The sequence below is a fragment of the Cloeon dipterum genome, chromosome X (genome assembly GCF_949628265.1).
Source record: "Cloeon dipterum chromosome X, ieCloDipt1.1, whole genome shotgun sequence".
In the NCBI taxonomy this organism is placed as follows: Eukaryota; Metazoa; Arthropoda; class Insecta; order Ephemeroptera; family Baetidae; genus Cloeon; species Cloeon dipterum.
Window position 1 is genome coordinate 14,697,120 of NC_088790.1, and position 26,145 is coordinate 14,723,264.

General features: G+C 36.6%; 1 protein-coding gene across 1 annotated transcript in view; it reads right to left on the reverse strand.

The window, feature by feature from the left end:
- The window catches only part of LOC135946699 (cadherin-like and PC-esterase domain-containing protein 1), a 42,254-nt gene extending 16,729 nt beyond the window's left edge, over positions 1–25,525 (reverse strand). Inside the window, exons 1-12 of the mRNA XM_065495020.1 lie at positions 25,373–25,525; positions 13,796–13,963; positions 11,602–11,731; positions 10,341–10,656; positions 8,753–8,927; positions 7,857–7,999; positions 7,111–7,289; positions 6,897–7,050; positions 6,722–6,835; positions 6,252–6,343; positions 6,009–6,195; positions 4,121–4,289 (exon numbers count right to left, since the gene is read on the reverse strand). Of these exons, the coding sequence (XP_065351092.1) occupies positions 4,121–4,289; positions 6,009–6,195; positions 6,252–6,343; positions 6,722–6,835; positions 6,897–7,050; positions 7,111–7,289; positions 7,857–7,999; positions 8,753–8,927; positions 10,341–10,656; positions 11,602–11,731; positions 13,796–13,963 (1,827 nt within the window). The 5' untranslated portion in view covers positions 25,373–25,525. The remainder of the gene's footprint in view (positions 1–4,120; positions 4,290–6,008; positions 6,196–6,251; positions 6,344–6,721; positions 6,836–6,896; positions 7,051–7,110; positions 7,290–7,856; positions 8,000–8,752; positions 8,928–10,340; positions 10,657–11,601; positions 11,732–13,795; positions 13,964–25,372) is intronic.
- Between the last annotated feature and the right edge of the window lie 620 nt (positions 25,526–26,145).

Here is a 26,145-nt window from a genome sequence, read left to right on the forward strand (position 1 = left end):
AGGATCTTCTCAGAATCTTTCAGCCTCTCGTCTAATTAGAAAAAAGAGCACGGTGAGCAGAGAGAAGGAATCCTGATGCCATATATTAGGTTTTACCACCCAGCTGCAAAACAAAAAGGCCAATCATGCTCTGCTCTCTCGTGAACAACAACAGTGAGCATAGCCAGATGAAAAATGAGGGTTGAGCGACGCGCGGTCGTGATATGTATTTCCGAGCACCTTTTATCAATCACCTGGGCTTAATGAAAAAAAGAGTAGAAAGCGCTCATGGCCTGAGGAGCATCAATTAATAAATTATATTGTTGATGGGCCGCATTACAATCGTTTGATACTCCTTTTGTTCCACACGCAAGCCGCACAGCTTCTTGTAAATGTAATTTTTCAGGCGCGTCGCGGCCTCTAGGCCAATAACTCTCGTCCATTTGATAACCTTTCAATTAACCGTTTGGAAATACACACCACGATGCTCTCCCAATAAGTCCATCTCGAGACACGAATTATTGAAACCATGCATGTTTGCGATCAGAAAAGCAATCTTTAATTAATCTCGAGGTCATTTTTTCTTGAGTAGTTCACCAAAATATATTTTTATACAACAAAACATATTATTTTGGAATTATACTTTGGCTTCAGGTAGCTTTCGGATTAGAACTGCGTGATTGAGCCATATTTTTCCGTTTCTTGGTAATACCTCTAGATAAAGCGAATCATCGATATAGGTAATACCAACTTGTCAAAATTTAACCAACGAGAAGACGGCAGACAAAATCTCGGCTGTTGGTGTGTGTATGCGAATTTTGCGATTCGCATTTGTGGGTCACATGGATAAAAATATGCGGTGAAAACGCTTTGTGAGCGTTTTTCCAGTCAATCGCCCATGATCAGCCGCGGCTGGCCGTGCGGGAACGTTGCGCGTTTGTTGCGAAAATCAAAAGGCATTGCGCCACTCGTGTGGAAGTTGACGAGGACAGGAATTTAATTTTCGACATGTGTTACATATGCGTCAATCTTTTCGGCTCACTCAAGCCTGCGATTTGCAAAGTTTCTAATATGGCGATCTCCCCCTTCGCTAATATTTATATAGTGGCTTCTCGAATTTCGAATGACTTTTTCGACCGGAATAGAGAAATTTCACCATAAATTTGTGCTGAAACGTTAGTGGATAGTGCCAGACCACCAAAGCTGCACTTAATATTTGATATATGTAATGGATATTAACTTGCAAAAGATGATGATAAAGAAAAAGGAGCTCTATTTTAGGCAAAATTTTTTCATATTTCCCAGTCTATTAAATTTAACTGGACACAAACCAGAAATCAAGCTTATCAACTCGCACAATTTATATATTGATTATGATCTGCAAGCCGTTAACAGGACCTATGCGTAAAAAATTGTAAAAATTCAGGATTTTCTTAAAAATGCCTGAGTAAAATTTCAACCAATTTGTCTTAATTAAGAAGATTCTGCATAGCAAATTTAGTCATGATATTGCATAAAAATTGTCCCCTTTAATTAAATTCAACATGGAAGTCCCCATAAGGCGCAATTATTATGTTCGGCTTTTTAACTCGAAAATTATGCTAGATTGGAAAACTTAATTGGTCATTTCCGTCTATTTTCATGAAATTCTACACATTTGAGGCAAAACATTTTATCTAACAGAGGAATGTAACGTAAAAAGCTGTGTTTCTGAACAATTAAAAAGGTTTCATAATAACAAAAAACGCACGTGCTAAATTTGAGTAGTTACTAAACAACCAAAGAAAAAATCCACTTCCTAGCACTGAAAATTGTATAGAAATGACAGGCTTGAGAGGCATTTACCGAAATTCGTTTTGGCTGACGCCGAACTTTCCCCTAAAAAGAGACAACAAAAGGGAAAGAGCGCAATTGAAAAGCAAGCAAATCATAACGAGCGAGCACTGCCTGTCATTGGGCTGTGAGGGCAGCAATAATACATCTGTCCGGCTGATTTCATTAAACGAAGCCTGGACACAATGGGAATTCCTCGCAGCTTTTTTGAGTGTATGTCCCTGCATGCGCCGAGTCGTGTCTGTCCGCCCCGCACTCTGTTATTACTGCCGACCCTGATTGCCCGTGACAGCTCGGAAACAATCGCCGAGATAACGTTTATTTATACACATCATGCGCCCCGAGATGCAGCCAGCCAAATTCATTTGTTTGGCATTCCAATGGTGGAATTTGCCAGTGCCTTTTGTAGTCGATTCGATTAAAAAATATCCAGACTAGCTGATACAGACGCACTAATGTAAAAATAAATTTTAATTTTGACATTTAAAGAGAAAATAAATATAAATGTGAACAGCAAAAAATTAAACAAACAAAATATTTAAAAATAAATCTGACAAAAAACTGCATCAAAATTGGATGTCTTGGTCTAGTTAGAAAAAAATATGATAAAAAAACAAGCAGGGCAAATTTTAGACGTGTTTGTAGCAAAAAAAGTCATTTTTAGTAAAAACTAGATGGTTTTGGACGGATGCTGGGCCGATTTAAAAGGTTTTCACATCATTTTTGTACAACTGGCAAGTTTTCGATTACAATGGCACTTTTCCAAAAAAAACCGTCGTTTCTTCGAAGTATTTCTATAAAAATGTCCTCTTAAAAAGAAGAGTTGCAAAAAACACACAAACTGTAAAATAAAAGTTTAATTTTTATACAGAATTGATCCATACTCCCATGATGATTGGATAAGGCCTAGAAAAAACAGTTATCTGTCTGAAATTCCCTTACCCCACATATGAGAGTTATTGGTTGTTTGAATAATAATCGTATAATAAAATGAGTATTTTGTGCATGTTTGGAATGTGTATATAGAAAAGGCAAGCTTTTTATTAATAATAAAATAATAAAAACGTTCAAAAGTTAACAATGATTAAACTAAGTTCATTTTTTACATTTTCATTGCTTGATCCTTTTGTCAAGGTACTATATGTAGTAGTCGTCTAAATAGTAACAATGAAATTGTTTATTTTGACTTTAAATAGTGCTTTTGATGTAAAACCAACCAAAAAATGTTCGATTGGAAATCGCATCAAGAATGCTAACCTCTTTAGAGTACAAAGGAACTTGATTTCAGCAATCTGTTTTATTTAAGCCAATTAATGTATGGCATGAAAATTTCAAGTGAAATAGGAAACAATGCTAATAATTGAGTATATTTTTCAATTTTACGTATTAATTTCGAAAAATCATTAATTCTATTTGCGAACGAAGCGAGCTTTTGAGTGATCAAGTGTACAGAAGGTCTGGGTGCTCGTCTGCAATAATTTAGAAATTTCCAATTTTATCTCTGGCAACAGCATGGCAGACACACGAGGGATTGCAGCTCTCGCGCCGGCTGTTATTTTGTGTCTGTTTTATTCAAATATAACGGCGCGGCGGCATTCAAAGTTCTAGACTCGGCTTGCTGGTAAATAATAATAAAATGATGCGTTTCATCCGCCGCCACGGTTTCCCTGAATAACGCTTCATCGTAAAACGAACGCTATGGCGGCCCCTTTTATTCGTCCCTCTGATAAAAAGGGTGCAGCGCCCGCGCCGCGTCTGCTTATCATCATCCAAAAAACATCAAAAGCCTTTGGATCACTCCATTTTTCACGCCGGCCCGGTAAATTATTCCAGATATCTCTTTGCTTTGCGTGTCAACCAGCCAGAAATGCTTTGTGCACCGGCACGGTGCACTCACAATCAGTTCAAATGCGCGGCACGCATTTTCGTGAATGACAAGAGGACTTAACGCACGAAAGAGTATCAAATGGATGGAAAAATAGATTGTTAATAGGAATTTCTAATCTATCAAACTATCTCGCAGAAAAGGAATTTTTAAATAATTCATTTTTTTCAAAAAGATTTCTAAATTTAAACAAATTTCAACGGTTTTTCTATATATTTACTATATATCTAAAAATACGTGGGTTTGCAGTAAAATAAATTGACAAAACTTGGCACGTTTTAGAAATTAAATGATTGTTCATTGATTTGAAGTAAAAAAATTGAAAAATGGTGTGGCAAATTTTTAAACTACTATTTCATAGCAAATATATAGGAAACTTAACTGTCGTCTAAAGAGGGTAAAAATTTACGTCTAAGTAAATACCTGTTTGAGACTGCACACTTGGTGTTCATTGTCAGGGTTGAAAGGAGAATCAGGTTTTTCAGGGTGACGAATTATTGTAACCCAGTAAGTATTAAGTTGTTGTTGCTTCGAACTTAGCAATCGTATCACCAACTTGTTTTCTCCCAGTCCAACGCTGCTTTTATATAATCTGAAACAGTGACACAAGGAGACATGCATTGAACAAACAGCTGAAAATAAAAAGACGTACGTAGTAGCAAAAAAAGGGAGTAATCTTTCGCGTTTTATAACTATTTTACCTATTTTATTTTTCTGCTAAAATTTGGAACGGTATTGGGAAACGTGTATTTAAGCACTCAATAAAGTTATGATAAAGAAGCCAAAAAGTTGCAGCAAAAAATCATTGTAATTCATTACTTAACAATGATGAAAATTTAAAATGGGTAAAAAATTATCAATATAATATATTGATAATATATTCATAGAATAAATTGGTTTGATTTGTATTGCAAGTTTTTATTTGTATGTACTACTATTTGACAAAATTTTTAAACCTTTAAATTTCCCTATATTCCTGAATTCCTAAAATTAACTAATGTACAACGTCACGAGTCTGCCATCTGAGCATCCAAACTGCAACTATAGCCCGCGTGAAAAACTTTCTGGCGCCGGCGGTGGCTGCCTTGCGAACTATTCGCTGGTGAAGCCCGGCAAGGCGTGAAAGAGCGCGAGGGGCTGCGAGCACTCTGTCACCTTCATTTAAATATCATTGTCTCACATCTGTCTCCTCGCGCGCCGGTGAAAAAGCCAAACAAACTCGATTACGGCTTTGCCGACGTGATTTGCATTGGCAGCTCGTAAATATTCGCAGCAAAGAGCATTTTAAGTAAGCGCCTTACCAAAGTGAGCACCGCAGCGAATTTTTACTCGCGCGCACAAACGCGTAAGCTTCTTTTTCTTGGCTCCTTGAAAGTCGCAAATCCAGCACACGCGGAAAGGAGTTTAGCAAGAGCAGCTTTAGTACAATAGAGTCTTCGAGCAACTGGATACAAAAGTTCCAGCGACAAATGACATACCTTGCAATAAAAATGCAAATATCTTTGAACAATTTTATTCAATTTTAAATTGACCAAAAGAACTTTCTTATGTATTGAATTCGGTAAAAATTAGGGGTGTGAGTTTCAAATGGTTTTTCATAAACGACAAAATTATAAAATTCGAACAGATGATAAGCACAATCGAAATAAGAAATAGTTAGTAAGAATCTTTAATTTTGATCTGATTTGAAATTTGAAGATATTCTGACTGTTTCAGACGCTATATAATGAAAAAAACCGAAACGGTTGTTCCATTAAAGAAAGTGAACGGTTCCATTTGAGGATCCGAATGGTTCCATATTTTTTGGTTCCACCGTAGAACCAATTAAACGCTTCCGTCGTGGAACTGTTTGGTTCCACGATGGAAACGAACGGTTCCTTCAAAATAACATATTTCGTTTGTGATTAAAAACGCATCCGAATTTTTCACTTCCGTTTGGAACCGAATTTTTCTGCCTGGGTTTTTGAATCATTTTTATTTATTGCTCGTTCTAAAATGTGCAAAAAGACCTGTTTTTTATTTCTCAAATTAAAAATTAAGAGAAGCTATATTAAGGTTTTTAATAATAGATATTTCTGAATTAAATTTTGCCTGTTAAAATCGAATATTATGTTCCTGAAAATTGTATTTCTGTCTTAAACTTACAAGCTGAGATTTTGGGACAACTTTAGATGTGTTTGGCATTTGAAGATTTTTCAAATGACTTAAAATGCGTTTCAACATGATCACGAAATGATTGGCAGCTTAGAAAAAATGTTTATCTTTCAAATCTTACAATCCAAAAAGGGTTATATAATAAAATTAAACTTACTTTGTGGGCTGATTTTGGTCATCAAAGAAAACCAAAACGTTGCAGTCCACCGGCGCCGCACGTACTTGCACCAAAGTAGTATTGTAGGCCACCTTGATTTCATACTGCCTGACCTCGGGGTCAAACAAAGGCTGCAGCATCCCGCGGTCAACACTTAGATACCTCAGGTACATGGTGTTTTCTGAGTCTGTGAAAAGCTTTCTTACAACGAACTGGAAAATTATTTGTAACAATTTCAGGTACTTGAGGAGCAGTCTAGGTTCATGTCAAGGCTTTCGTCCTTCGAAGGTTCCAGGTACCTCCCCGGCAAAACGTGTAAACTTTCTAAATTCGAGCTGAAAACAATAAGATGTTTTGCTGAAATTCCAATGAGAATTCATTGAGTAAAGACCAAAACTGGGAAAATAAATGACTATAAAGATGGAATTTCTTGTCAGTATTGAAATAATTTTTAATTTAAGTAATTAATTAATCCAAAGTAATAAATATTTTTAGAAGGAGTTGCGCTGATTAAATTTGGTTTTTGATATGTTCTCAAGCATAACTTACAATTAGAAAAATATGATTCCATCTCTCAATTAACATCTGTTTATTCTGGAGAAATAAAATTGGAAACAAAATAATAGGAAAGGAAATCATGATTTTTTAGTTTTATATTCCAAATAATGTTACTTATTTCCCCTATGAAAATTAATGAAGCAATTATAACGTACTTTTTATATTGAGGTAAATTATTGTTGTCAGTTAGATCAGTTTTACTAGCAAAATATTTCTCTACAGTTGAGTAAAGGCTTTCGCCTGCAATAGTCACATGTTTTCCAGTCTCACTGAAACAAAATCACTTTCAATAACAACCATTCCATAACTAACCAACCAAGCTTCTATTACTTCACAAGTTTGTCCACCCATTTTTGGGGAAGGGGAAGTGGTTGGGGGTAGAGCCGCACAAGATCAACCGCGTGCAGCGTCTCCCGCCGAGTGGACAGCAGGTAAAGAAAGTCTTCCTTGCTCGGCGGACATTTCTGCGAGTCGCAACCAGCCCCTGGAAATAAAACAGAGTTTAATAACCTAAAGACTCTGCATTGCGAAGCAGAATGCGCACCAGAGTAGAGCAGAGCTCGCGTGAGCTCATCGTGAACGGAATCGGCGCTTGTGACCAAGCGGAAAAGTTTGCTCAGGGTCCTTCGCTCCACCCTGGGATCAGGTTCGACGCTTTCGATTATCGGACTGAGCTCTTCGTCCAGTGATATTTGGATTGATATTAATTGAAAGAAATTTTGTCTGCAATTAAATAATACATAAATAAGAAGTTATGCAATCCCGGTGGACGTTTAAGTCCAGCAGGTTGCATAGTGAATGATTTTTGTGCATCAAGTTATCCCGTAGCGACCATAAAATTATGTTTTAAATTTTTCTTTCCACTTTAGTTAAAAAATTTTATTCCACAAAAAATGAGACTTAAGCTTTTCCTTTTTATCACCTTCTAATGACTACCGGATAACCCGATGCACACCCAAAATAGTTAAAACGACGTGCATCGTTGAAAAAAATACTACTCTTAAAAAAACAATAAGTATATACACAGCTTAAAATTTAATGTACTTTATAACACAACCTTTAAAATTTTTACTTGTAATCTGATTATTGATGGTCGAAAATCAATGCTGAGAGAAAATGCAAGTTTTCTACCCAAACTCTATCTAAAAAGATATATTTATTATACGTCATATTTCTGTAGTGCCAATCTTTCTAGAGGAGGAAAGTCAATACACTGATGTATTTGTGGCCGGGGGAATAATAAAAATGATGGGTGATAAAGCACAATCCAATGAAGAAGCGATACTGCACCTGTTTGAGCTCGGCAAATACCTTGAAAGCGCTATTTCTGCTTTCAAGAGGAAAAATAGGACGAAATTGCGGATTCTATTACGCACTCTGACGCTCTTCTCTGGGCCCAAGTACGACCAGAGTCGTTGTACATTCCAGGAGTTCTATAAATAGCAAAAATATAACTACTGCCTTTGCGGTTATTAGATTATTTAGCTCTTAGGATAATCATAAAGAGTTCGTAAAAATCAAAACATGTCAGAAACCACAGAAATTAATGTTCTGCGGCATTTTCATATGTACATTTTATGATTTGCTCGTTATGACATTCCCTAAAACAAGAAAAATCGGGCAAGATAAGTTGAGTCACGCAATCAGGCCCGCGCTTTAATTTGGGGGAGGATTAATTGCATGGCGATGGAGTGTTTGTCGCGTTTTGTTATTGTAACAACGCCAAGCAGAGCATTTGAATATTGCTCTATGAGCATAAGAGTTAAAAATAACTTCCGATCTTATGTTTCATGCGGAAAAAAATTTCCCCGACTTTTAATGCACCCATAAAGCGCTTTCACCGAGAAACATTTTCCGTTGATTAATGGCGCTTGCGACTCACTCGCTCTCTCTCCGCATATGGTGGTGTGTGTGTATATATATAAAATGGTAAAACATGGCACAATGCGTGTTTTCCTCGAGCTCACATGCAAATTCAATTCGGAGGTTGTCCCCGTTTGTGGCGGCTCATTTGCTTAAAAGTTTCCAAATGCGCCGAGGAAGCCTCGTTGTGTATAAAAAGGGGAGAAATAACAGACTTGAAAGACAATAATTAATCGTGTTTGCCCGGCAGCGCTGACACACACAAACGCGGATTCGTGGTAATTTGTACAAAGTATTTTTCATTATTTTGGTCTTGTACTCGCCTGGTGCTGCGTGGTGGAGGAGAGCAGCTCGATCCTGGCGTCGCGCTCGTCCAGGTAGGCCCGCAGCGGCGCCATCGACGTGACTAACACAGCAAAGTGAGCGTGAATCGCGTATTGTCCGTTCATCAGCAAATATCGTTTGCTCACAGTCTTCACGATTCCTCTCTCGGGAAATCTGTTGAAAATGGATCAAGTTTTCTCAAATGAACATTTAAATAAACATGAACGTGTAGTGGTACAGGAGCGCGGTCCTCCTTTTTGTTTGGAGCTAACAATTGTCGACGGTTTGAATTATTGTAATTTTGCATTATTGTTTAAAGAGGAATGATACTGGAAAAGCCTGGAAAATGCTTGTTGCCAATGCATAAACTCGGCCCTTAGGATTCAGTTAAAGCCTAAATTGACCTAAGGAGCGCTGTAATTTTTTGAGAAAATTGCCTGGAAAGTTACCGTGCTTTTCAAATGGCAATGGCTGTCTCCTTACTTGAAATCCGATTTAATTTCAAAACCAAGAGTTTCCCCAAAAAGTGGCATACACCGTTGGACAGATCTCGACGAGAGGAATCTAAATATGCCGAGAAAATATTAAGGAGGGATACCCTCCTTAGAAAATATGTTCAAGCACTGTAAATTTTGGAGAAAATTGGCAAAATTTGAATTTTTATTGTAGGAAGGTCATTTTTTTATTATTGCAAATTGTTGAACAAACTGTTTATCGGTCAATTGTTTAAGGCATCCAACAATTTAAATAATTTTCATTTGTTGCCCAGTATCATTCCACTTTAACAGCAGAAAGATGATTTTAAAATAAGAATTCAGTTTTCGCCCGTCAGCCACTCGGTGCTGACGTGGTTTGTTTAACAGCACAGAACCCGATTCAAAGGGGTGAGTCCAACCGTCAGTTTTATCAAAAGAATTTTGTAACTTACTATTGTAAAACAATTTCAGTTCTTGTACTTGATTTGTGTCAGATCGGATTTGCTACTGTAAACCAATACTACGACAAAATTCGTCATTTGAATTTCATCGGTCTTCATCATTTCTAACCCCCGTCACCCCCAAACGTAAATAAAAATGTTGAACGTATTTAGTTAACACACCAATTTTTTCCCAAATAAATAAGTCAAATTAGATAATTAGTTTCGTCTGTAACGATTGCTCAACATTATCTTAATTGGTATATCTTATTTGATGGAAAAAAGGATTGAATTCGCAATTATTTAAAAAATCCTTTCAAAAAATAGATCTGGTTTAAAATAGAAATGGTGAAAAGTCATTTCAATTATGGATTTAACAATTTTTACCCCAAGGTAAATTAAAACAAACTGTAATTTTTTAATAAAAACCAATTCAAACTACTATTTCAACAAACATAAAAGAATGAACTATTTTTCCTCTTAAATTAAAATCCACTGCTCAAATATTAATGTTACAATTCGTCCTGGTCCCGGCAAAATTGCGTAACTTTCAACAACCAAACGCGAATTTCCTTATTGCAAGAAAAGGTCAACAATCAATTTGACAATGAAATTTTGGGTGTTTGTTGAACGTTGCGCAATTTTGCCGGGACCAGGACGAATTGTTGTACTTTTTAAGTCTGGCGGCTTCAAAGAGTTGATAAGTGTTGACCGTTTGGACGGGCCGCGCAGGTCCACTGGGTTCAATCGTCCAGATCGATTGGTTGTCGGTGCTGTCGGCCACGTTGAGAAGATCCTCGAAGTCCTCAGGGAGGGAAAAGCAGAGGAGGGCGCCGAGCGCCGCCTCCGCAAGCTGCCGCTGGAGGCGGCACAGAGCCGCTTTAGACGAGAGCAAGGACGACATTCCAGGGATTTGGCTTACTTTCTGGCCGTCGGACAGCCGGCCGAATGAGCACAGATGCGGACCGCACAACAGCAGACTCCACTCTGGTAACAAATTGGGAAAGTTGGGATGAATTTGCAAAACTTAATCCTAAAATAGACTTGGATTCTTGGATTATAGTGAATGATCCCAAAAGGTTTCGCAGAGTCGTTCATAACAAACTTTATACAGAGATGTGATATTAGATTAGATAAGAAATTTTTGCTGCGGAAATGTCAATGATTTTGGTTCAAAGTTATAAATATTGGAAATTCGAATCTCAATGCTGGTCAGATAATTAATATTTTTTAATTATTTCGATGCGCTATAAACAATTTGCATATTCAATTTTTATAGCTTCTATTTTAAAATTAATTATTAAGTAACAGTGTTTTCCAAATCTTGAAATAAAAATTTATTAAATAAATAGTTAATAAAACAATAAACAAATTAATTTTATGATCAAAAGATTATTATTCTCCCGAAATATTTTTTAATTATTAATTAAAGTTGTAACTATAAAGAAAAAATTATGACTAATGGTTTAAATTAATGTGTTTTACAAAAATCTTTAAGTCTAAAAATTTTCCTGTTAAAATGATTGTTTCCTTTGTAAATATGTTTATTAATAATATTATTCCTTTAGCTTTTTCGCGGAAATAAAACCTTTGAAAAACGGGGAAAATCAATATTTAAAGAAGTAACAAAAATGAAATGCCTTATTAAGCATCTAGTGAAGTTCATTCCGAAACATACTAGAACCATTTTAATCGACTAAGAAACCTCTAAAACCCTTTATTTTGCTCCTATAAATAATTTCAATATGATAAGAATTAGTCAAATATTCTGCCAAAAAGCTGTCTAGAACTGTCAGGCTTAAACATTGATTATTATTTACTTTGCTGTTAAAATGTTTAGTTTCAAATTGAAGTGTTCCGAAAGCCGCTTCATTTCTCGATTGAACATTCGCCTCTCGTGCTCTCGACCTCTCTTGTACGCGGACTAATTACCTTGCGAAGTGGTGTTAACGTGGTAATTGATGTCGAAGAGACTGGCGTAGAGCTCGGCCCGGCTCTGGTACGAGCCCTGCATCTTGGCCACCATCCGCTTGGACTCCACCCCCAACTGTTGGCTCTCCAGCTGCGGAATAAAATCGGCGTAAATTCATTCATTAGACCGAGGTAAGCTCCCGAGTGCCGCGAAATGTGCGGCTATATCGGTCCGCGCCGGCAACGAGGGTGGATTTTTGTTTGAAGGGTGTTAAAGTGGCGCGCGATGCGCCGTGCATATTTTGCGCCGCGCGTGACTTGAATCGCTGACTATATGTGTACTTTTTACGAGGAAAAGGAGTGGAAAACATCTTCACTCGGACTGCATGCAAAATTTTCATCCACAAGGGTGCACGGTAAAATAGAATCACGGCAAGTCTTAAAAATACAAATTTAATTCAAATAAAAAAATTGCCATTCACAAAATCAACCGTCGATTTTATTATTAAGGCGATGAGTTTATAGAATACTGATCCTTCTATTTACATCACTGTTTTTTCCGAATTTTAATTTGTTTAAAAAAACATCATTCAAGCACAACTCGTGCACAATAAAAAACTCTTTAAACCTCGATTAAATCAAAAAAATTCTACGATCGCCTAGCAAGAAAAACATTTCGGAGTGTTTTAACGGCGAGAAAATTTTCTAGAATAAGGTCAACTGTATATCAATTAAACTCTACATGCCAGAAATAAAGTTTATCCTAAAAAAGGGATCATCCTACGCTAAATCCAAATGTCTTGTTCCTGACTCTCTGTTTCGGTGATGTTCCACAAACCATCATGGATATATTGCTGGTTAGGAGGTTATTCAATTACGACGCAATTCAAGAGTAACCTGATAAAACGGATAGTCAAGCATGTAATCGTAATCGAGTTTGCAATGTGCATGGATGCATTATCAGAGTGGGCGGGAATCTCTGGTCTCTGGCGTAGGAGTTTTCATTCCTGTCCCCATTCCAATGAAGCTACAAAACCATAAAAAATTACTTCTCGATTAAAAAGGAAAATCATTTGTGTTTTTGTCTGATTCCAACTATTTATGTAAATTTAAGTTACTGTTTTTCAAAGGAAAGCCAGATTTTTGAATATTTAGAATATTTCTGATATAGGTTGAATTTTAGATGACCAACAAATTTTCAAATCGTTATGTGGATTATTATTGCTCCATCAAATGAGCACGAATCGTGCAACTGTAAGCCATTTGATCCACATTTAAACTGTCTAAAAGTGTACAAAAACAGTTTAAAATGGCTTAAGTCAGCTAAAAACTCGTGCAAATATTTGACTGGCAAGACAAACTTTTACAAAACCTGAAATGTTGATGTTTTCAGACCAATAACATTATTTTTAAAACTTTTTTATAATCCTTTTTGTATTAAGTAAACGTCAAGAACAGTTTTAAGGGCCAGAAAAATAAAATCCGTTCCTAATTCAAGATTTAAAGAAATATGTAACTCAATTTCGCTGTTATTTTTTAACATTGCAGGAACTAAAAAACGCATTTATATTTATTTTATGTTTTTTTAAGTATCCATTTTTAGTCTACATACCGAAAAATATTAGCTCGAGAATAGATCTAAATTTTGCAATTGAACGTAATCTTTTGCACAGTATTAAAAATGAAGATTTTTCTTGGATGCACACTATGCAGGAATGTGTTACAGTATAAATGCAAAAAATAACGTCTTTTTTGCTCTGAAAAGCAGTTGGTAATTGACTTGTATTAATTTCCGGCGTGTGACATGTATGTTGCGTTGCTGTTTTATTTTCCATAAAATGCTGTGTTGTATATTTGAATAAACAATAAATAAACATATCGTTTAAAATTGCATCCCTTTTTGTAATTATTACAAAATGTCAAAAGCCTGTAAGACTGAGCTAAATGTGGAAAAATTCCATAAATTTACCGCACAGCAATTATGCTTTTCGACCGGTTGAAGTGCACGCTCTGCGGCTCAATTCATTACTCGATTGTTGCTGCGGACGCGGCAGTAAAGCTGCAATTTAATATTCGGCGCGCTTAATCAACAGGCTGGCGTGACAATGGCGTGGAATCCACCCTCGGCGCCGTTTGCTTTGCGCCCCGCGGCGCGCGCGGCGGATTAATCCGTTTTTGTGCGAGGGGCGGCGAGGGCGGAGGAAGAAGGGCTGACCGAGTGCAGGATGTGGTGCAGGTGGGACGGGATGAAGACGGCCGACGGTGCCTGGGGGTGGGCCGGCGCGCTCAACGGGCTGGCCACCCACTGGTAGGTCACCAGCACCGACACCACGGACACGCCGCACACGGCCAGCAGCACCTCCATCGAGCTGCCCCGCCGCATCTGAAAAACATAAAAAAACAACCCACGCTTACTGTCTGCGTTTCATGAATTATTGGCGTGGTATTAATTAATTTCAAACATGCACACACACAAAATTGCACATCGGGAAATGGGCAGTGGACATTTATTTTTTCAGTTATGTCCTTACAGTTGGAGTGTTAGTAAATTAATTTATGCTTCTCACACATTTCTGTATTTAGAAACAAATTAATAAAAAGGATTCCTAAATTATTGAGGGTTTTTAACCTTACTAACTTTGTCAGATCGAATATTTTCTTGGATGATATTTCTAACACATTGAATCGAACTCATGATCATTGAATTGCAGCATCCTAGGAATTCCTTGTTTGTTCTTATGAAACCATATGGATTTTTAATGCTAAAATTTACCTTTTGATTTTATGAACACATTTAAACTGTGTTAATAGAATTTTTATATTAGTTTTTTTTTTAATATTTGGATGTTTTCCACAACTCTGTAAATTACTTAAATTTGTTAGATAAAAAAATCCTTTTGGTTCACATCATCACAGGGTAGATTCTAATTCATTACAATCACTATAAACGATAAAATATTAATTCCTAACTTCATGTTTATTGTTTGGAGCGTATTTTAAAATATTTTTTAATATAAATTAAATATCTATCTTAAATCCACAACCAAAAATGAAAAAATAATCTCCACTCTGAATGAATCCCTCTGAGACCTGTGCATATTAAGAGATATCAATTTCTGTTTGAATTTCTCGCATAGCTGCGATCCATGTGTCTCTTTCGCAACGCAGTTGTTTTGTCTCCTGCGTCTAGAAGAAGATGAGTTTAGCTTATAAATAGCGTTAATTGTGGTGCGGGCGCAGCGACAGTCGAAAAAATAGATGGACGCCGTCACTCACTCGCTCTCACTAATCACCTATTTGGCACCTAGCTCCGTATCGTAATCTATTCCGACAGAATCCTCCGTTTCGACGCTCTCGAGCGGCCAGCTCCCGATTTCGCGGTTTTCAGCCAAATCATATTGATTGGCACAATTTATTATGGCCACGCTGAGTCGCTGGGTACATAAACCTCAAGTAGGATTATTCTGCAGCGTGCACCATTTTTGGAGTACACTCATCGAGAGCGCGAAATGTGGAGCAATCGATTCCGCAGGTGAGGTCCGACACGAAAAATGCGAAGCATGAAACTTAAATGTAAAGCATACGTTGTCTTGAGCGCAGGCAGGCTGGTTTTGAAAACTCGTCGCCTGACATTTGGAAGATTAAATTTCGCTCTTGACGGCAGTCGATTTGACCCTCTGAGGCGCACACAAACCTGACTTTACTCTGGTTCTCGTCCTCATATTCAACCTAAGACACGCGCCTGTACTTTCCTAAGCGCAAAGACACGTGAAATGAGACGTCTCCTTAAGCTATGCTCACTCCAGATTACCTGGAAAAAGCATAGCATAAAGTATAAGAACTATTGCATTTTTTTCAGAGCCAAAAAGAGTTCAATATGCAGGTTTTAACAAGTTCTTTTTTAAAGTTGACTTTTATCTATTTCAAATCATTCAATTTAAAAATGATGTAAAAACAGGGTTGAAGAGTATTCGTAAGGCTACGTGTTTAGTCTTTTCAAATAATTCCTGGTACAAGCTGAAGTAATGAACTTGAATTGAACTCCAGTAACGGAATTTTAAGCAATTTTGTATTAACTAAATTGATAAAAACCAACTTATATCAACAATTTTCCCCATTCCACCAACCTACCCTCTCTAACGATATTTAAAATAAAATGCCTGTGTGCTGAAAATGCCCGCCGATTCATTTAAAAATTGATTTAAAACTGGATCATAACATTCATATCTTTTGGCGAATAGCTTTTATTACCTAGAATTAAAAAAATAAAACTAACAGTGATTGTTTAATTCTCTTGGTTTTCTCTAGTCTACAGAGCTTCATTACAACCCGCCAAAAACAATCGAAATCAAAATATTTAATACCGTTGGAATTTGCAATACAAATTCTTAAAGTTAAAAATAATTTTAACCAAGAAATGTCGTAATAGACTGATAGTTAGACCTTGCTTTGCTGCTAAATAAATTTTTACTTTGTATTGGAATAAAATCTCAATGTTATCAACAAAAATAATATAGAAATTTAAATGTAAAATGTATGTTTTGAAACAGTTAGCATATATTTTCTCCCCCTATACCTTTTGGCTCCCTTTTTTATCGATCTCAATAATACTCATTTTTTCTCGGTTTCCCAAGCGCAAAAGGGCGAGTTGAAAGCACAGAGAATAAATCAAGCAAGAGTTAAATGAGGCGTGTGGATCTGCTTCCGGCCGAAAACACGCGTATTTTCACGATTTTTACTGCTAGCGGTCAGCGTGTCATCGTAGCATCTGATTTATTTTATATGATGGAATTATTTTACACGGCCGTGCCATAAGTCAAAGGGAACAAAAGCGGGGGGATATTATTTCTGCCTGCTTTCTTTCACGCGTATAGAAAATATAAAACGAAGATGTATTTACCGAAAGGAAAACGTACGCGACTCCTCCGTCAGTCGCACATCGATCAATTTGTGTGATTTGCGTATAAAGAATGGGGAATAGAGATTAATTCACCCAGACATTTTGAAAAATAAAAGGAGGGCCCCCTCTCTCTCATGCATATGCATGATTCAAAAAGTGACTAATTGCGGTCGCAATTTGTCAGCAGACATGGTGAGGACAGGTACGTGTGTCGGGAAGTAATGAAGAAGGGCCACTGGGGGCCCATTATTCTAAGCAGAGTGCAGAGTCTATTAGCTAGAATTACGCCCTTGTCACCACAGAAAAATGAGCGACAATAAACCTTCCAAGTGCAAAATAATGATGTGCTCCTCTCCGCAATTTAAAATAAGGAGATTATTAAAAAAGAAATCATGCCGCGCAGACAATTTTCTATTTTTAGACTCAAAGTTTTTAAGGTATATAAACCCCGTGAAGACAGTGAGAAAACTAGATAGTGCAGACGGAATGTCTCGGATCGGAGGACAAAATTGGTTCAAGCAAGTTCAACGAAATTTATAGCAAAAATCTGAAACAAAAAATTCCAATAAAATATTGTTTTGGAAAACTGAGACCTTCCCGTGCAATTTCGAAAAATGTGCTTTGGAATCCACTTGCCGAGCCTGATCAAACTAACACCAAATTTAATGTTCTTTAATTTTACTTATTTTTATTTCTAATTAAAATATTGGAAATTAGCTCTTGATTTAGGAATTTTGAAATAGTGCTTTTAAGTTGGAACTTGTGTTAAAATTTCAGAGTTGTGTTTTTTGTATTTGAATGATTCCACTTCAAATAGCGAATAACACGAATTTTTCAACTTTTAGGTATTTGCAAATATTATTGTTACTCCTGATTTATGTTTAGAAAAATCCCAAAATTCAATTCATCACGGTCATTTTAGCCGAGAGGCAGACGGTTATATTATTCAAGATTGGATAGTTTTGGACAATATTGGGATGATTATTGTGTATCAAAATATAGCTTGAAATTTCATGATTTGTGTTCATTCAAAGAACCCTTGAGGATTGGAAGCTTAGTGAAAAGGTGATTTGATAGCTCTTGTGAATGAAAACCAAAGAAATGAAATTAATATAATGAAAATTATCCAGAACACAGCCCATTGGCTCGCATTGTTAAGGCACTCTCAGGAGTGTCAAAGCAATGAGAGGTATTTGAACAGTTCGGAGATCTAATACTGGCCACCCAATGTCAGAGATGGCAAAAAGTGGTTAGTTTAGTGACTCGAATTGCTCAAATTGCTCAACGGGCTGGGAGGCGCATCGCGGCGCCGACTCGCTACTTGCTGGTTTGCACCTTTCCAGCATGCGTGATTCGGCTTCACGGGACGAATGTCTAGCGTTTCAATACAGTCCTCGGTGCGGAGGCAAGCGGCCCTTGAGTGGGCTGGGTCCCTGTGCGGCCTGGTGCGCCCATGTTATCCGTTCGCGGTGTTATTGGGACCCGGGTTTCAGCATTCGTGCTAGCGCAGTGCGCGCCCTTCCCGGTCCTCCGGTCCTCGGACAGGGATAAAAAGAGCAAAAAAACATTTAAATGCACGGCATTTATTTCAGAAAAATTTGATGAAATGAAGCACTATGAATAAAACTCCCCTTGCAGAGTAAAAATTATTCTATTAAGGTCATTACAAAAGAAATCATTTCGAGAAGAAGACGCTAATTTACCCAGCACAAAAACTTCGGATGTCTTTTTTCTGCGACGAGAGTGACAAAGTTTCTTTCGGTGGCGCCTGCCTTTGTGACGGTATCGGATTTACGGCGCGGATGAGGCTGTGCGATTCGCGTCTTCGCGTCAAAATCGACAGTAGAGCACCCCATTAAGGGAGCAAATCTGCTCGCGAGAACAATATCCGCCTCCACCTGCCTTTTAAAATTGCTGTGCGCTCCGCTTTCACGCGCGAAATCTCATTTCGAAGCTAGCAGAGGCGGCAAAACGGTCGAAAAGCCGCAATTAGTTCGAAATTAGATTTTATGAGCCGGCCAATTTGCTTTTGCTTGCGCACCTACTGCAATTATAAAAAAGACTCAGGAAATCTCATAAATCTAATCCATAACGGCAATGCATATTAAAGTGTTTGAACTCAATAAAAGTCATTAATGTTTATGAATCACTTTAGTGGATTTTTTTACTTGGCTTTGATCATGACCATCCAAATTTTATCAGAAGTTAATCCGCCTTTTTTTAGCTCATTATAAAATAAAATTGTCCCATATTAAAGCACCTCAAATTTACACTGTATTGAATTATGAACACATTACGGTGGGTTTGTTTTTTAGGTTTACTTTTATATTTGACATTTTTTATGCACTTTAAACCAATAGTTTCAATTGAGAGTTAAATTGTAAATTTGCTGTAACCGACCGTAGCATGATTTGATAGTGTGCAATGCAGAGTAATTTGTACTTGTATAGAGAGTGAATAAATAATTTAATTTTCTCCTTGGGCAAATAAATAACATTAATGATTGTTAGTGTTTTTTTAAGATTGGAATATGACTCTGTGAAACGTAGACAAATCATCCTATTTAGCTTCGTCCTGCTTCAAGTATTGCTTTTGTAGAGTCAAAAATATTTCCAAAAATAAAAAATAGAATAGAAACACCGCTTAATGGCAATGTATTTTGTTTTATGCTATAATTGATGACATAATTCTACTCTAACTATCGATAAATATTAAATTGTCGTTCTGTCACTAAATTGGGGGAGTAAATTTATATCCAATTCGAGAGTTTTCTTCTTCATATATTCAGTCTCTATGCATTTTCTCTCAAAAGATTATTTTGCATTTTTGTGAAGGAGCCATCTCATCGTTTGGATCAATTGGCGGAATGAAAACGTGCCCATATTTACTTTGGAGGATGTGAGCGATTTGCCGGTCTGCGAATCAAGACGGATTGAGTGGCGCTTTGCGGGGAGCACTTCTGCTCTGTTCTCCCCTTTTTTATTTGACTTCTCGAGTGCATTCAGTATTTATGTTAGAGATAAACACAAACACAGCAGCAGCGGCCGTGACTATCAAGGCATTCCAAACTGGCTGCCTGAGTGCGTACTATCAATTTTTTTTGTCTGCGTGAAACTCAGTCAAGTATATTCCATATAGCCACTCCACGAAATAAAAAAAAAATTAAAAAGCTTTGGCCTCTTGATTTTTCCCGGAGCATCATTGGCAAAGGATTGGATGAAATCACTTAATGCTAAAATTGTCAATTTGCTTGCTCATTTTCTTCTCAAATCGATAAATATATGAACGTTGAAGTATAGGGTTCACATTCAGCTTAAAAGAAAGGATTAATTTTTAGGGGGGAGTGGTGACGCAGGAATGGTTTCACAAGATTTTGTCACTCAATTGCTACATTTTATTGTGCTCAAAACTTAGTTCAGCAAATCGTTTTCAATGTTGCTGGGAATTCAGAATCCTCTACAGATGATTAAGTGGAAATAAATATTTTTGCCAATGTGCTGATCCAAAGGCGCTGATTCATACAAAGACGTGCGAGATAGTTTTCTTTTTAATTTTTTTACTCGTAGCTGATAATCCGGTTTAAGTACCATTTATTTGATTTTCCTATAGAGTTAATTTAATTATGAGCTATGAATAGCAAAAATTAAATAAATTTCCCCAACCTTTTAATATTTGAAACAAAGACTTCGGGATTTAAATGAACTTACAAAAAAATGAAAATAAATAAATTAAAAAGGGCACCTAATCTCATTTTGAAATATTTTTTTCGTACACAAAGACTATTTTAGCGAGCACTAGCCAAACACCATCTGAATTGGCTGGACCTGCAAAGTTAAAAAATAAAACAATACTTTAAAAAAAGTTTGTTTTCTTAAAAATGTGATTTTTTATTAACCTCCATGGTAGTTCCTTCGTAAAATATTTTCACAAGCGCAAAGCTGACGCAGCCATCAATTTTTTTGTGTTCCAGACAAACCGCTAATAAAACTACAGAGCAGATGCATTCAAAGGGTTGGATGTGTGTGTGTGTGTGTGTGTGTGTGTGTGTGTGTGTGTGTGTGTGTGTGTGTGTGTGTGTGTGTGTGTGTGTGTGTGTGATGTGTGTGCTGGGCTCGCCTACGAACGTTTTATGGCTTGTTTAATAAACACAAGATGTTTTCAAAGACTCTTTCGCTTAAGAATGAGAGGACTGCGTCTGTCGAGCGCTTCATTCCAGCTCTATACATATGTACATTATACATATTAATGCGAGTGTGAATTTTTTCTCGTGTACGAAACAACTTGTTGCAGTCACACTCAATTCTGCTGATCCAATCAAGAGGGATAAAAACTGGGACTTACGTAAGACATGATGTTAATCATTGTTAAATATTAAAAAAGGTGGAAATAAGTGGTTTAAGAAAGTAAACCAAGACATAAGTTGAGAATCAAAAGTAATTTCCGGGTTTAAAAATTGTTGGATTAAATAAAATTACAAAAAAACCGTTTTCGAGTAGCAAAAAGGGGGTACAAGGGTTGGCACCCTTAGAATACTTGAGAGTGGTCTAGCGGTTTCTGGTCTTTGAAAAAATTATATTTTTTTAATAACACACATTATTTGCAGTTTTTTAATTATTTAAAAAGATAAACAAAACGATATTCCAGATTTTAAATTATACAATCCTTTTTTGTGCTAGTTAAAACCGCAATGTGAAAATTAAAAAACTTAATATTTTCACTTTCAAATATGAGTTCCATTTAGGAAATTTGATTTTAGTGACCTTGAACTACCACCTACCACTTTGTGATCATAAGAATAGTTGTTCCACTTGACGAGACGAGTTCAGCGGTGTCCGAGATTTTTGTTCTGAACTGATTCGGAGAAAACTCGTAATTTCAAAACTCGTCGTAGTTCAATTAAAATAAATTACGTAAACCCCGCTATTTTGGAAAGTCGTGAGGGTTTCCTCAAGGCGATTTCGGTCAAATAGGCCCCTCTGTAATTGTAAAAATGATTGTCAAGATCCTCAGAGCCCTACCAGAACTATGTACACATAGGCCCTAATAGTATATTTTACATAAAAAATGATTCATCAAAAATAAGAAATGTCTTAATGGTTCTCCCCGTTTTCCTGAAAGTGAAGTGCTTGTATTTTGGGCGAATTTTTGAAACATGTGCATGCAGTTTAAAACTATTAATGCTAAATGTCGGTTATTTTGCAGCCAAAAATCCTAATACGATAAAGCACTTTCATTCTCTCTCCAAACGAAAAAAGCTAAAAATTAAACGATGAATGAAAATTTCTCGCAAGCGTATAGGTTTTCATCTAATCAAGATTTTTCAAAGTCAGCGGTTTCACGGAGCAGCTCTCAATTTAATTAGGTGCACGGTCAGAGCGGCGTAATCTGATCCATATTCAAAACTTTTCATCGTGATATTGCGGCTCGACAACAGGTAAATGCGCGCACGGCCTGAAATTCGAATCTGTCCTGGCTTCTACGCAAACAGATATGCGAAGGCTTTTAACAGCAATTGCACGCTGACCCGTTGTTGTAATGCAGTTTATTTTTAACTTGATCGAAACATGGTGCGCTTCCGTTGCTGGTATAAATTAGATTGTTCCTAGAAAATAATATTTGTTATTTAGATCGTCCTACTTCTCTAGCCCTGGAATTTGAGCACGAGCTATAACTGGTCGAAGTGCTAGGCTCCAGAGGGTGTATTTTTAGTCCTGTGAAGTCCAGCGCAAATTAATTATTTAAAATTATCTCGCGGTGGCTCACTTTCTTGAAAATATATCATCCTTTTGGAGAGGCCTGATGTTTTGCACCGATGTAACTCCAAAAGACAAAAATAACAGAGGCTTGGAGAGGGAGTAGCCAAGCATAAAAGTTCTGCTCTTTCAGCTGGTCAGATACAAATCAAGGTAGCTAAAATTTTAAAATAAAAAATATATGCAACGGATGTTTGAGAGGAACATTTTGTACAACAAAAGAGAGGGGATTATTTAAAAAAAAACTGTCCAGTGATTTTTTTCGGAAATACAACTAATAGATTTTCACAAACTTGTTGGTACTGTAGCAGTTACCGCGCATTCTGTCATAAATTAAGTTTGTATCAATCTCGCTCCTATAGATGTCGCTTTTGCTGTATGATAAGCGCTTCTCAACCTTCCACCTTTCACTGACTGATCCACCTTCGCACGCAATGTCGCCTACTCGCTCTCTGGCCGGGAGATTAAGTCGTACAAATTATAGAAGCTGATGCATTGTAATAAGTATATAGACCCGATCACACTGGTCCAATTGCTACGCTCATCAATAAACGAAAACCAAAAAGGAATTTACGTGTTTTTATCTCTATTCGGCTCAACACCCCCACAGTTCGACAGTAAATTATCTCTCAATTGGAAAATCTGTGTCAAGGACTAAATGACATTTTTAATTATTGTAAAATTTTACATCAGTCACATATCTGTGTTTTCAAAAGGTTTTACATAAATCTTTCGCACCTTTTAACTCTTACTTTTACTAACAATTATTTTGCGACATGTTTTCTTCTATATTCAACTGATAGAAATTTTAAGCTGTGATATTATCATCTTTTTACGAATAACAGTTAATTGAAAGGTTTTTTGGAAATACTGTATAAACCTCCAAGTTTATGATTTGCAAAAGAACTTAAGTAGGGGGAAACAAATATCTTGCTGTTTTTTTTTTCAGAAAAAAACAAGCAGACAAAACTCCAAGTCCTGATTTTCAACTGAAGGAATATTTAAAAATCTGAAATTTACACCACTCTTAATTCGTACTGGTGAAATTCAAATAAAAATAGAGCTAATTGCTAAGTCTATCCTGCAGTATTGTTTTAAACCAAAATTTATGTTAAAATTTGTCAGTCATGAGATAAAAAATCCATTGTTTGTGTGTTATTTATCTGTCCCAAAATTTGATTCTGCAAAGTGAGACAACATTTGCACAGAACTGACTTTCAGGGGGGTTGATTGCATATATAAAAGTGCATCCCTTATTCTCGGGGATGGGGGCGCGTGCGTATAATTTAGAGCGAGAGTCAAATCACGCGCAGCTCATTCATCTTTGGCCGCAAATCCCTGGCCCCTGAATGGGCCTATAAAGGCAGTATGAAAAGACGCCGCTTGCATGAAATCGACGCACTTGTTCTCAACACCTTCTTGACAACACTCTTTTTGCGTTATGCCCTTCTCGTGCCTGAATTATGCATGAGAATTCTACGCGTCAAGTTACACGCACTTTTTTAACATACACTCGCTACGTGAAACGTCAAGCAAGGACAAAAGATGCATGCTACCCATAAGAAGAAAAGTCAGCTGGACTCAAGATTAGATGCGACTATTGTGATTTAAAGTTTGCTGCTTATAACTTTAGACAATATCAGAGTTAACCAATTTTAATGAAGAAATCTGGAAAAATATTTAAAAAAGGGCAAAAATGTAAAGGGATGAAACTTTTTAATTTTGAATATTTCTTAGTGGATGTTTAAGCCTCTCCTTGAGATCAATGCAGCGAAAAGAATACGAAATTTAGTGAAGAAGGTTCAATTTTAGTCTGGATGAATAATTTTGCAACATCGCATGCATGTGAATATTATTAATACAAGCTGATTTTCAGGAAAAAATTTAATGAATTACAATAAACTATTACCATCTATAAGATTATATACATATATGTGTTGTAATTTAAAACACTACAATGGCTTTAACTTTTTCCAATCAGGAAGAAATAATTACAATCCATGAAAGTTTCATAAATACCAATCATAAACTAAAGAAATAATTGTTGCTGTGAAAAAATATATTTTACTTGAAGAGGACACGTCCGTACAACAAGAAGTGTAGGTTTAAGTGTTCTTGTCCGGCGTCTATCTGCTGGTATATCTTCTGGTCCCTGGTATAATTTGGGAGGTATTTTATCGCAGGCTCGCATCTTCACCAACACACGCATGCACTGTTTGGAGCCAAAACATCAGTCAGTGCCGCGCGCTCGAACGACTGACTTTACCTCGCACTGTTGGATTATTAATCCAAACACTGCTGGTTTCCTAACTCAAACACAAATCGCGTTTTTTGTTGTCGTATGCGTCACATTTCAGCGAGCTATAAAATCCGGCATTGCTGCTGACTCAATAATGCAAAAGTAAATAAGGAAAGTGTCAAACAGATTGAGTTTGTTTTAAATTTATAGAAGAAAACACGTTTAAAATATATAAAAAATCGAATGTCCAAGAGATCGGAAATATATCTTTAGAGTGGAGCTCTAAAGGCCAACAGTTTAGAAAATTTTGCTATGTTGGCTACAGCAACTAAGACTGATTCATCGAGTCTATTGTTTGTGAAATTTAGCAAGGTTTTTTCTGCAATGTGCCATAATGAAATCAGGACTAACTAACAGTTAAATTTCATAGAATTTGCTAAATTTCTTGCAAAACTATACGGTTTGTCAATGTTTTTTTTTCGCTTGATTACGATTTTTCTCGTCGTGATCTATCCAACGTTGTTTAAATATGATGTAAATTTCCCTTATGTTGAAATAGATCATAATTTTTTCAATAAGGAGACAGTGCACAACGCTTAATTAGCATGCTTACTTTTAAGATGTTTTCTCGCTAATTTATAAGGCAGCCTGGGAAAATATTTGGTTCTTTTCGAATTATTTTTAGAATTTTTCAAAATATCTAAAATTTTCTGTACAGGTTTACTTTAAATTATTAATTTATTACAACGTCTGCTAGACAATTATTTTACAAGTTTTTATTGATCTGCAAATTTAATTATTATTTCAGTTAATTTTCAAATAAAAATAGCAAAACTTAAAGCTATATAGCGAAATGGCATTTCTTCTCACCGAGTTCTTTGTTGAACTCGTGCGACTCACCTTGTGCTGTTGAAGAGAGCCGATTCCGCGCTGCTGGTCGGTGTAGAGGTTCCACTTAGACTGAAGCAGAGTTGTGCCGCTGCGGCCCACAGACACCGACCTGCCCCCGCCGCACAAACAGCCTGCGCGCCAAGAATCAACTACGCACGCGACTCACCCATTCATATCGCGAAAACCTTTGTCAAAATGTTTTTATCCAGAATTTTTACTCTAAATTCGACGATCTATTAGCTGAGAGAGGAAATTGAGACAGAATAAAGACTCCAGTTCAAAAGGTTTTTGCACAAGTGATATTTTTCATTAGATAGAAATTATTTTTTATTTCAAACAAGAACGATATCTTCTGTACTTAAAATATTGTAAATTTAATTTCAATTTGAAGCCCACGAATATGAAAAATTTCCGAAATTGGTAGAAAATCAAATAATCATTTTTGAGTCTATGGGGTTGCCAAGTTTATAGCATTAATTATACGTATTATTGCGTCTTGCACTCTGTCTTCACTTCAGACGTGACTTTAGATCGATGGCCGTCAAAATGAAATATTCAAGAGGATATAGAATATCTGTTTGGATTTGGAATCCTGCTGAAAATGGAGAAGAGGAGAGCGAGAAATGCAAAGGAGCCTCGGGCATCTGGCGCTGGCTTTGCATCTATTTCGTCAAAAAGCGGCCACTCTTAACAAAACACAGCTTTGCATTTGGGAGAGGACCTTTGCGTCACTCATAGGAGCAGCACAATAGCATTGTTGAAAAAGTGTGAATGTGAAATAT